We start from the raw sequence: 12,865 nt of genomic DNA on the forward strand, positions 1-12,865 counted from the left end.
TCAATGATCAAATTGATGTTGTTGGGATCTTGCTGTGTGCAGATTGGTTGCCACCTTCCACAAATCGCAACAGTGATTACACTTCAAAGGCGCTGCATTAGCTGCAAAGCACTTTGGGGTGTCTGATGTCATGAACGGTGCTGTGTGCATGCAAATTCTTTCTCCACTGGTCAGGGCTTTGTCGAATAGTTATGAGGAGAGGTTGAATAAACTCGGTTTGTTCTCACTGGAACGAAAGAGGTTGAGGGACGACCTGATAGAGGTCAGCAAAATTATGAGGGGCATAGACCGGGTGGATTGTGAAAGACTTTTTGCCAGGATAGAGGGGTCAATTACTCGGGGGCATAGGTTTAAGGTGCGAGGGGCAAGGTTTAGAGGAGATGTACGAGGCAAATTTTTTACACAGAGGGTAGTGGGTGCCTGGAACTCGCTGTCGGAGGAGGTGGTGGAAGCAGGGACGATAGTGATGATTAAGGGGCACCTTGACAAATACATGAATAGGATGGGAATGGAGGGATATGGACCCTGAAGTAGAGAAGATTTTAATTTAGACGGGCAGCATGATCGGCGCAGGCTTAGAGGGCCAAAGGGCCTGTTCCCGTGCTATACTTTTCCTTGTTCTTTGTTGACTGAGGAGAACCAAAGACAATTTTCTCATCTCCAACGTCGCTGTACTTGGAATGGAATGGGCAATTCTGGCAGTCTCCCAGTATTTCGACATATATGGCAACGCCTTCACTTATCCCGCTGCTCTGGGCATCAGATTGGGAGGCAGCGGAATTGGAACAAGCTCTGAAGGTTACTCGGAGACATACAAATGTCAATCAGTGAAAAATTGTCGTTTTGTGCTGTGAGATGCTGCCATCTGCTGGAACGAGGCTGCGTGGGCACAATTGAAACGGGAAAGAAGCAGAAGAGTACTCCAAAGATGGTGAACTGCAAAACTCACTCATGAGCATACTTCAAAAGGTGCTTGTAATGATCCTCCAAAATCACGAGGGATTGGGAATATATTTCTATTTGATCAATTTGCTCCCCTTTCTCTTTCAAAAGTCGATTGCTTGCAGGCGCACAGCTCCAGATAGCCTTGGTTGCAATATTCACATGCCAGCTGCTCAACAGGCCATTTGACGGGTCTGCATTTCACTAAGATCAGTCCTGTTCCCTGACACTCATGCATGCACACTTCAAACAAAAGCCCCCGAGTGATTAGGAGTGAGAGTCATAGAATCATAGAATTTACAGTGCAGAAGGAGACCATTCGGCCCATCGAGTCTGCACCGGCTCGTTGAAAAAGCACCCTATCCAAACCCACATCTCCACCCTATCCCCATAATCCAGTAACCCCACCCAACACGAAGGGCAATTTTGAACATTAACGGCAATTTAGCATGGCCAATCCACCTAACCTGGTCTGTGGGAGGAAACCGGAGCACCCGGAGGAAACCCACGCACATACAGGGAGAACGTGCAGACCGTCCGCACAGACAGTGACCCAAGCCGGGAATTGAACCTGAGACCCTGGAGCTGTGAAGCAATTGTGCTAACCACCATGCTACCGTGCTGCCCACTTTTTTTATTTAACCCAGATTGCGGAGTCCTGGATGATACCCTCCCTCCCTCCACTCACCCCAATGACTTTCAAGGTACTGAAGCCAGTTTCAACATTCCAATGTCTAGCCTAGCTACGTTGGCACATCAGGTCTCAACCTCTCCTCCTTCCCTCTGCATGGTTCAGTTACTCATTGTATAAAACAAACACGCTATGAGCTTAGTCCCTATGATTGGGTTTGGCCATGCAAATCTCCTGGCCATAACCTGGGTGGAAACAGAATAATAATCTTTATTAGTGTCACAAGCTGGTTCACATTAACATTGCAATGAAGTTACTGTGAAAATCCCCTAGTCACTGCATTCCTGCTCCTGTTCGGGTACACTGAGGGAGAATTCAGAATGTCCAATTCGCCTAACAAGCATGTCTTGAGAGGCTTGGGGAGGAAACCGGAGCGCTCGGAGGAAACCCACGCAGACACGCGAGAACGTGCAGACTCCGCACAGACAGTGACCCAAGGTGGGAATCAAACCCTGGCACCTGGTGCTGTGAAGCCATAGTGCTAACGAACCACTGTACTACCCCGGCTAAGAGCTTTAAGTGTTTTGTGGCAAAGTTGCAAAGGATGACTGGGAGAACCCTCCACAGAAATCCAGCTCCCTCAAGGCCCCTGTACTGATTTTAAGGCAGAAACATGTTTATGGGACACTTTTGTAACTGCAGTCAAAACCAGGTTAAACAAAAACTTTATATCGCATGAGGTGTAGAGTTTCTGCTATGGACACAATTTAGAAATAGCACCTAAAATGGGCTTGGAATTGTGCTGGTCAGGTTACAGGTCATGTTTCGATTAAAATTCATTTATATAATCACAAATGCTAATCTTCCATCGGGCAGGAGACACAGAAGTCTGAGAACACGCACAAACAGACTCAAAAACAGCTTCTTGCCCACTGTCACCAGACTCCTAAATGACCCTCTTATGGACTGACCTCATTAACACTCCACCCTGTATGCTTCATCCGATGCTAATGCTTATGTAGTTACATTGTATATCTTGTCTTGCCCTATTATGTTTTTTCATTTATCCCCTTTTCTTCTCATGTACTTAATGATCTGTTGAGCTGCTCACAGAAAAATACTTTTCACTGTACCTCGGTACACGTGACAATAAATGAATCCAATCCAATCCAATACAAATGCAAAATCTTCCATGGGCCAGTGCAATCGAGCAAAGTAAGTGAACACAATTGATCCTTTCTATTTTAAGTTCCATTGATGTGGTAGGAATAGGAGACTCTATAATTAGGGGGATTGGTGGCATCCTTTGTAAACAGGATTGAGAGTCCCACCTAGTATGTTGCCTTCCCGGTGCCAGGGTGAGAGCCATCTCTGGCCGGCTTGATAGGGTATTGGAGTGGGAGAGGGAGGTTCCAGTTACATAGAATTTTTTTTTTCCTTTTTACAGTGCAGAAGGAGGCCATTCAGCCCATCGAGTCTACACCGGCTCTTGGAAAGAGCACCCTACCCAAGGTCAACACCTCCACCCTATCCCCATAACCCAGTAACCCCACCCAACACTAAGGGCAATTTTGGACACTAAGGGCAATTTATCATGGCCAATCCACCTAACCTGCACATCTTTGGACTGTGGGAGGAAACCGGAGCACCCAGAGGAAACCCACGCACACACGGGGAGGATGTGCAGACTCCGCACAGACAGTGGCCCAAGCCAGAATCGAACCTGGGACCCTGGAGCTGTGACGCGATTGTGCTATCCACAATGCTACCGTGCTGCCCACGTGTTGTGCTCCATGTTGGGACAAACAACATAGGCAAGACTAGGAAAGAGGACCTGGTTTGGGATTATCAGGCACTGGGAACTGAATTAAAGAATAGATCCTCAATGGTTATAATCTCAGGATCACTGCCTGAGCCACATGTGAATTGGCGTAGGGATGGGAAAATTAGGGAAGTAAACACGTGAGTAAAGGAGTGGTGTGGGAAAGAGGGGTTCCTTTTCATGGGGCACTGGCACGAGTATTGGGACAGGAGGGATCTGTACCGTTGTGACAGTCCCCACCTGAACTGATCTGGGACCAGCGTTCTAGGGGAAAGGATAAACAGGGTGGTCACAAGGACTTTAAATTAGCACAGTAATAAGTGTTACAACACCAGGTTAAAGTCCAACATGTTTGTTTCAAACACTAGCTTTCGGAGCACTGCTCCTTCCTCAGGTGAATGAAGAGGTATGTTCCAGAAACATATATATATATAGACAAATTCAAAGATGCCAGACAATGCTTAGAATGCGAGCATTTGCAGGTCATTAAGTCTTTACAGATCCAGAGATAGGGGTAACCCCAGGTTAAAGAGGTGTGAATTGTCTCAAGCCAGGACAGTTGGTAGGATTTCGCAAGCCCAGGCCAGATGGTGGGGGGGTGACTGTAATGCAACATGAATCCCAGGTCCCGGTTGAGGCCGCACTCGTGTGTGCGGAATTTGGCTATAAGTTTCTGCTCAGCGATTCTGCGTTGTCGCGCGTCCTGAAGGCCGCCTTGGAGAACGCTTACCCGGAGATCAGAGGCTGAATGCCCTTGACTGCTGAAGTGTTCCCCGACTGGAAGGGAACATTCCTGCCTGGCGATTGTCACGCGATGTCCGTTCATTCGTTGTTGCAGCGTCTGCATGGTCTCGCCAATGTACCACGCTTCGGGACATCCTTTCCTGCAGCGTATGAGGTAGACAACGTTGGCCGAGTCGCACGAGTATGTACCGCGTACCTGGTGGGTGCTGTTCTCATGTGTTACGGTGGTATCCGTGTCAATGATCTGGCAAATGGGGGGAAGGGAACTCGCAAATGGGGGTAAGGGAATTAGCAAATGGGGGGAAGAGAAGGGCAGAACTACAGGGTACAGGGTACAGTATAATCGTTAATCGGGAGCAAAGCAGCAGTTTAGCATGCGGGGAGGAGGATTCAACTGGAGGGAAAATTATGAAAAAGTTAACGGGAAGAAGTACTCCGGAGATGTTATTCATGGAGGTGTTAAGATTCAAGGAAAGGGGGGAAAAAACAAGCATAAGGGCACTTTACTTGAATGCTCGTAGCATTCGAAACAAGGTAAATGAGTTGGTGGCACAAATCAACGTGAATGAATATGATTTAGTGGTATTTCAGAGACATGGGCTGGGATTCTCCGACCAGGTGCCGGGTTGGAGAATCCCCGGGCTGCCCCGACGCCGGCTTCCCCATTCTCCAGCGCCGATTCTTGGATGCCCGTGGACGGGCCATGGAAGAGCGGGGCCATCCTGGAGGGGGCGGGGGGATCCAACCCCAGGGGTTGGCCCCCACTGTGGCCTGGCCCGTGATCGGGGTCTACCGATTGGCGGGCGGACTGGTTCCGTGGTGGCCCACTTTAATCCACGCCGGGCCCCTGTAGGGCTCCGCCATATTGCCCCGGGGCCGCGCAGAGAAGGGAACCCCCACGCATGCACGGAAATACGCCGGCTGTTCTGCGCATGCATGGAGATACGGCGGACATTCCGCGAATGCTCAAACTCGCGCGGGCCGTTCCTCCGATAAAAGACTGTTGGCGAGTCGACTCTGATTTGTTCACATTTTGCCAAGGAGAAAGCTACGGGGAACTTTCGGCTTCCTCCTGGGTAATTCAAAAAAGGCACAAGGCTTGAACATATTCCTTTTGTTTGCAGAGAAAGAGTTCTTTGAATGAATGTGTGTCACTTCTAGCAAGCATAAATGAGCCGCGTTATGAGCTTGACTAAATTGGTTGTTAGTGCAGCTATCAGAGTACTCAGGATTGTTCAGCAAGTGCTGTTCAATTGTGACATCATATCTAACAACATAAAACAAAAGGAATATGTTCAAGCGTTGCACCTGTCTATGAATTACCCGGGAGCTTGGCGAGCCTCTCGGTGACCTTTGCTTTCGCAATAGCCATGCCTTGGCCAATCAGAATCGATTTTCCAACCAACCAGCAACCTTTTCTCCCATGGCGCCAATTGTTGTGATGGTTTAAAATTTCAATTCTTGTATTTGTCCTATGAATGCAGGACAAAAGATCCCTGCAACATTGATCTCTTTTCAGCATTATTTAGGATAGGTAATTACAGCATTTGATTCTGATTGTGTGTTATCTTCTAGAGAAGCTGTCCATCAAAACAACACAGTGAATTTAATAGATTCCGACCAGAAACAACTGCCAGAAAATAGTTTGTCTTGCCCATCTCCGATTGTCCTTGAACTGAGTGTCTCTCTCTCTCTCTGAGGGGCTGGTTTAGTTCACCAGGCTAAATCGCTGGCTTTTAAAGCAGACCAAGCAGGCCAGCAGCACGGTTCGATTCCCCGGACAGGCGCCGGAATGTGGCGACGAGGGGCTTTCCACAGTAACTTTAATGAAGCCTACTCGTGACAATAAGCGATTTTCATTTCTAGGCCACTGCAGAGAGCAATTAAGAGTCAGCCATTTTGCTGTAGGTCTGGGGTGTTATGTAGGTCAGACCAGCTAAGGACGGCAGATTTCTGTCCCTAAAGGCCATTCGGGGACCAGATGGATATTTTATGACAGTCAACGAAATCGTTTCATGGCCACCATTCCTGAGATGAGCTTTCTGAGTCATATTTATTAATTGAATTCAAATTCCACCAAATGCCTTACTGTGGAGTGTGCAGGAGGTTGAAAGAGTTTCTGAGCGCTTTCCCAATTCAATCTCACCTTTCCTGTTTTGTTTCAAAGGAACTGGTGTGCCTACGTCCACACAAGACTCTCACCTACTGTGGTGATCGAGAATGCACAGACATACGTGATGAGAACAACAAATCCGTGCCCAATGAAATTGGGACACTGCCAACCAAGGTACGTCTCACCACTTATCTGTGTTGATTGACATCGTAAAATTGCTTATTGTGCAAAGTGCTACACCCGATTATTGGTTAAATAAATAAACAAGCCTACTTGGGACCCAAAACTACAACACATTTTCTCCAGAAGTCAAGAAGATTAAAGGGTGATCCAGTTGAGGTACTTAGGTAGATTAAAAGATGAGATAGAGTAGATGGAGAGAAACTTTTTCTTTCGGTGGGGGAGTGCAGAATAAAGGGTGGGGGGGAACAACCTTAGAATTAAAGCCAGACCATTCAGATATCACGAAGCACTTATTCACTCAAGGATAATGGCAAGCTGGAATTCTCTGCCCCAAACATCATCATCCCCTGACCGGCCACTCACCATCCTGACTTGGAAACATATCGCTGTTCCTTCACTTTCATTAGGTCAAAGTACTAGAATCCCCTCCCTAACAGCATGGTGGGTGTACCTACACCACACGGACTGCAGCGGGTTCAAGAAGGCAGCTCACCACCACCTTCTCAAGGACAATTAGGGATGGGCAACCAGGTGGGTAAATGGAGTTAAGATGCTGATCAGCCATAATGCAATTGAATGGTGAACACACTTACAGGGCTACTCCTGTTACATGGATACATAGATACATAGAAGATAGGAGCAGGTAGCCTCTTGGCCCTTCGAGCCTGCTGCGCCATTCATCACGATCATGGCCGATCATCCAACTCAATAACCTAATCCTGCTTTCTCCCCATAGCCTTTGATCCCATTCTCCCCAAGTGCTATATCTAGCTGCCTCTTGAATATATTTAATGATATAGTATCAACTACTTCCTGTGGTAATGAATTCCACAGGCTCACTACTCTTTGGGTGAAGAAATGTCTCCTCATCTCTGTCCGAAATGGTTTACCCTGAATCCTCAGACTGTGACCCCTGGTTCTGGACACACCCATCATTGGTAGCATCTTCCCTGCACCTACCCTGTCTAGTCCTGTTAGAATTTTATATGTCTCTATGAGATCCACCCCCTTCTGAACGCCAGCGAGAACAATCCCAACCTAGTCAATCTCTCCTCATATGACAGTCCAGCTATCCCTGGAATCCCTGTTCTTCCACGCTAAGTGCATTAGCATGTGTGATTTACTTCACTCAAGAAGACTTATTTGTACTCATGGGGCCTGTTCACGTTAACCGTTAAATATCCCAAAGACTTTGGGCGAAATTCTCCCCCCCCCACGACGGGTGGGAGAATAGCGGGAGGGCCTTCCTGACTTTTTTGACGCCCTCCCGCTATTCTCCCCCCCCCCCGCCGAAATCCCGACACGAATCGCTGCCGCCGTTTTTTTACGGCCGGCAGCGATTCACAGCTGTTAGAAGGGCCGAAGTCCCAGCCCTTTACGACCTTTTTACGAACGGCAAACACACCTGGTCCTGCCATTCGTAAAAACGTCGTGACCACCTGGAAAAAAATAACCATGGCACCGATTGGCACGGCAGTACCACGGCCGTGCCAAGGGTGCCATGGGCCCGCGATCGGTGCCCACCGATCGCGGGCAGCGGGCCCGATGCCCGCGCACTATTTGTCCTTCCGCCGCCCCGCAGTATCAATACGCGGGGCGGCTGAGGGGCAACCCGGACCGCGCATGCGCGGGTTTCGCGCAAAAACGCGATGACGTCATCCGCGCATGCGCGGGTGGAGTCTTCCCACCTGCGCATGCGCGGCTGACGTCATATGACGCGTCAGCCGGCGCTAAGTCCGACAAGCGGGCTTAACGATTTTCGTTAAGCCCGACTTGTCGGGGCCTCCGACGTCGGGCTGCTAGCCCCGACGGGGGACCAGAATCGGTCCCCCGTCGGGAAGGGGCGCGATGCCGTAAAACCCGCCCGGGTTTTACGGCAGTTTGACGATTTCTCCCGTTTTGGGAGAATTTCGCCCTTTGATTACATGAAGCGCAGAGACTAAGACGTTTAAACTCTGTTCTGGCCATCGCTCTCAGGTTGCAGAAAAGAATAATTTGAATAATGTGCCAGACCTTCTCAATAGCAATTTGGGCAATAATGGGTTTTCAGTAAATGAAGAAAAAAAGCACAAGCATTCTTTAGTTAGAGAAGTAAAATAAAAATAAAAATATGATTGCCAATGCCCCCCTCCCACCCCCCACAAGTTGCCAACTTCCCAAGGAGAGAGTGGTATTAGTCATTGACCTAATAATCCAGAGACTCGGGGTAATGTTCGAAGGTCTGATGATGACATTGTCGATTGTCATTGAAAGAAAACCCATCTTGTTCGCTAATGCCCTTTAGGGAAGGAAATCAGCCATCCTTACCAGGTCTGGCCCACACGTGACTCCAGACCCACAGCAATGTGGTTAACTCTTAAATGCCCTCTGAAGCCACTCAGTTGTATCAAACCTCGACAAAATCAATGGAAAGGAATGAAACTGGACGGACCACCTGGACGTTCCCCTCCAAGTAGAAATATATTGCTACTCTTCCACTGTTGATGGGTCAAAATCATGCAATGGCAATGTGGCAGTACCGACACCACATGGACTGTCGAGGTTCAAGAAGCAAGCTCACAGTCTCCTTCTCAAAGGCAATAAGGATGAACAGTAAATGCTGCCCTAGCCAGTGATGCCCACATCCAATAAATGAATTCTTAAAAAGATTGTCCTGGAATCTTTGGGAATTAAAGTTTTATTCCCAGGTATGCTGCACGTAACTTAAAAGAAAGAGCATAATAGTTACTGTCAAGTATATGATGGTGCACAGACAGATATTGATTGACACACAGAATGACCAATGAACACACAGAACACAGCAGCCAATCACCAGGCAGGACACGGCCACTATAAAGCCAGAGGGCACTAGTTTTCCCGCTCTCTTGGGATGCAGCCTCTGAGACAGTCAGAGCTCGTGAGCAACAACTAGAACATCCACCATGTGGTAGTCAGATAGTCTGGTCAGGTTAGCCTCAGGTCTCCAGTCAACTCAGCATAGTGTCAACCCACAGTTAAAGTGGGTTTAATAGTTAAGAGTTCAATAAAATAGAGTTGCATTTCTCCGAGTGTTGGAAGCCTGTCTCTCTCACTGCTATGGTCAACGCAGTCCTCGCAGACCTAGCTTACCCAACACATCAGTTACTAAACAAAATGGGCTTCATTCATTCTGTTTTGTCACCTTCATTGGATAGTTTTAAAATTACAACTGGGTGGGACCTGTAAAAGAGACCCTCACCAGAGACCCCCATAAGAGAGACCCCCACCAGTGACCCCCCCATTAGAGAGCCCTCCATCGGAAACCACCATCACAGAGACCCCCATTACATATTCACCCCACCAGAAACCCCCCATTACAGAGTTACCCCATCAGAAACCCCCCCCCATTACAGAGACCCCACCAGAAACCCCCCATTACAGAGTTACCCCACCAGAAACTCCCATTACAGAGACCCCACCAGAAACCCCCCCATTACAGAGTTACCCCACCAGAAACCCCCCCATTACAGAGACCCCACCAGAAACCCCCCCCCCCATTACAGAGACCCCACCAGAAAACCCCCCATTACAGAGACCCCACCAGAAACCCCCCCATTACAGAGACCCCACCAGAAACCCCCCCATTACAGAGACCCCACCAAAGCCCCTCTATTACAGAGTCACCCCATCAGAAACCCCCATTACAAAGACCCCACCAGAAGCCCCCATTACAGAGACCCTTAACCAGAGACCCTCCATTATAAAGCCTCCCTCCCCCCGACCACCAGACAGCCTCCATTAGGGAGCCCCAACCAGAGACCCTGTCAGGGCCATGCTGGAAAATACTTGCACCAATTCTCACCCACATGAATCCCAGGCCAAAGGAATGGAGAATCAGATGGGTTTGGAGGGCTCATTTGCATCCTCCGCCTGGCACGGGGCGCAAACTTCGATACCACCACCATCGGGCGACAAAGCCAATCCCGTACATTCAGATTATGAGACCCTGGTCAGTAGGTACACTGCCTATTTTTGTCTCTGGCCGGCTCTTCCTTGTAACAAAATGATTCATCTTCACAGTCCTCATGCCTAGCTTGCTAGAAAATGGGAGAAGCTCTCCTCTATGATTTTGCGGCACAAGCAGGTGCGTGGAGGGCAATTGACGTCAAGTGTACGTTCAGGGCGTGGTGACCTGCTCACTACTACCGCTTGTGGTCGGAAGACAGCACACAGCCTCAAGTCATTTTAAATCCGGTAGCGGCCGCTATTCTCAATGTAAATGGCGGTAGCGGCCGTTGGGCACTTCTCACGTGATTGGGACTCTGCGGAAACTCTGTGACCGATCGCTCCGGGACCCTCCTGAAACCACCCCATGACCCACCCAGGGGTTGTGACCCACACGTTGTAAAACCCTGATGTACAGTATACAATAATTGTTAAATAAATCACTGAGGTAAACAATTAACATGTAATCATCATGTTAGATATCATGGAAGAAAATTGTATCTTCATTGTTACAAGTTGGAAAAAAAGCTTCAACATGTTACTCCGAAGATTTTGCTGAACCATTTCTTGGAGTCTTCTGATTTTAATTTACTCACAAACTGGTGCTATTTTGATAAAATGTCCATTTGCTTTTTGCTGATCTCATTTTATTTTAGATTGCGCTGACATAACATGACTGACTGACAATTATTCAAACGGAAGGAATAGACCTAGGGTCACTTTCCGAGTCCTTTCCTGCTCAGAAAACGCACATCCTCGCATCAAGGTAGCAGGTGTTTGCCTTTCTGTTCCAGGCCTTCACCGATCCTGCTTCTCCACTAGGTGGTGCACAATACCAGCCCCGGGGACAATTCTTCCTCAGTGCTGTGTTCCTTTTCTTCTGTCTATTGGCTCCTCACAATTGCAAGGGTGCTGCGGGGGATTGTAACCCATCTTTTCCTTCATTGCCTCGGAGTCCTGATAGGGCAGCCGAATGCACCATGCTGTTGTGATGCTCCTTAAATGCAGTTTTAAAATGAAGTTGAGTCGCCAAAAACCTAGAGGGCGATCTTCAATTTTCTTCCAAATTGGGTCAAGAATCAGGGGACGGTCTTGCCACTTCCCAATTTACGCTGATTGGATGCCCTGACCATTTTAAGGCCAGGTTTTGTACGTAGGCTGTTGGTGTGTAAGGGTATCATTCAGATTCCAGCATCCACAGTATTCAGGGCAGCACGGTAGCACAAGTGGTTAGCACTGTGGCTTCACAGCACCAGGGTCCCAGGTTAGATTAGGGTCACTGTCTGTGCGGAGTCTGCACTTTCTCCCCGTGTCTGCGTCAGTTTCCTCCCACAGCCCAAAGACATGCAGGTGAGTTGGATTGGCCATGCTAAATTGCCCTTAGTGACCACAAAGGTCAGAAGGGGTTATTGGGTTGCCGGGATAGGGTGGAACTGAGGGCTTAAGTGGGTCAGTGCAGACTCAATGGGCCAAATGGCCTCCTTCTGCACTGTGTGTTCTATTTTGCTTTTCGATCAGGTAGCTCACAAGTATCTGGAAAGATGGGAAAGTGGCCCGCTCTCATGTTCAGCTGGCGGGTAGGTTGGGTTAGCTCCTGTCTGAATGGGCAGCGAAACTGGAAAGAAAGCACAGTGGCACAGTGGGTTAGCCCTGCAGCCTCATGGCACCGAGGTCCCAGGTTCGATCCCGGCTCTGGGTCACTGTCCGTGTGGAGTTTGCACATTCTCCCCGTGTTTGTGTGTGTTTCACCCCCATAACCCAAAGATGTGCAGGCTAGGTGGATTGGCCACTCTAAATTGCCCTGCAATTGGAAAAAATGAATTGGGTACTCTAAATTTATATTAAGAAATTGGAAAGAAAGCCTCATGTGGGGGCTACGATGGGCGAGCGTTTACTTTTCTTTGACCCGGGAGGAGCACTGTGTTGCATACCTTGGGCTTGATTCCTGGCCTCCCAGCAGTTCCTGCTGCTGTCAATGGGAATTCCTATTGAAGCCACCCCACACTGCTGGAAAACCAGGCCTATGCAGAGATTTGTTTTCCTTATTTTTTAATAAATTGAGAGTACAATTAATTTTTTCCAATTAAGGGGCAATTTTAGCACCGCCAATCCACCTACCCTGCCCATCTTTGGGTTGTGGGGGCGAAACCCACGCGAACATGGGGAGAACGTGCAAACTCCACACAGACAGTGACCCAGAGCCAGGATCGAACCTGGGACCTCGCCGCCGTGAGGCAGCAATGCTAACCACTGCGCCACCGTGCTGCCTTGGCTATGCAGAGATGACACACCAGTTTCGATGGGTGTATGGATTTTATTTACAAGAGTTTGTTTTTTTTAAGTGTCCACTCCGTGCTTACCGCTCTATCTTCCAACAACTTTTACGGTTTGTCTACTTTTGGCTGAGTCTACAAGCAGGCTTAACTAATCAGGCGCAGTGAACATCAATAGCAAACAGACTCACTTA

The 12,865-nt window shown here is 48.5% G+C and overlaps 1 protein-coding gene across 1 annotated transcript in view; it reads left to right on the top strand.

The window, feature by feature from the left end:
- Nucleotides 1–12,865, top strand: part of LOC119963510 (multimerin-1-like) — a 96,807-nt gene that overhangs the window by 4,530 nt on the left and 79,412 nt on the right. The window contains exon 2 of the mRNA XM_038792748.1: nt 6,307–6,426. Within this exon, the coding sequence (XP_038648676.1) occupies nt 6,307–6,426 (120 nt within the window). The remainder of the gene's footprint in view (nt 1–6,306; nt 6,427–12,865) is intronic.

This window comes from Scyliorhinus canicula, chromosome 3, assembly GCF_902713615.1.
Source record: "Scyliorhinus canicula chromosome 3, sScyCan1.1, whole genome shotgun sequence".
Classification (NCBI taxonomy): domain Eukaryota; kingdom Metazoa; phylum Chordata; class Chondrichthyes; order Carcharhiniformes; family Scyliorhinidae; genus Scyliorhinus; species Scyliorhinus canicula.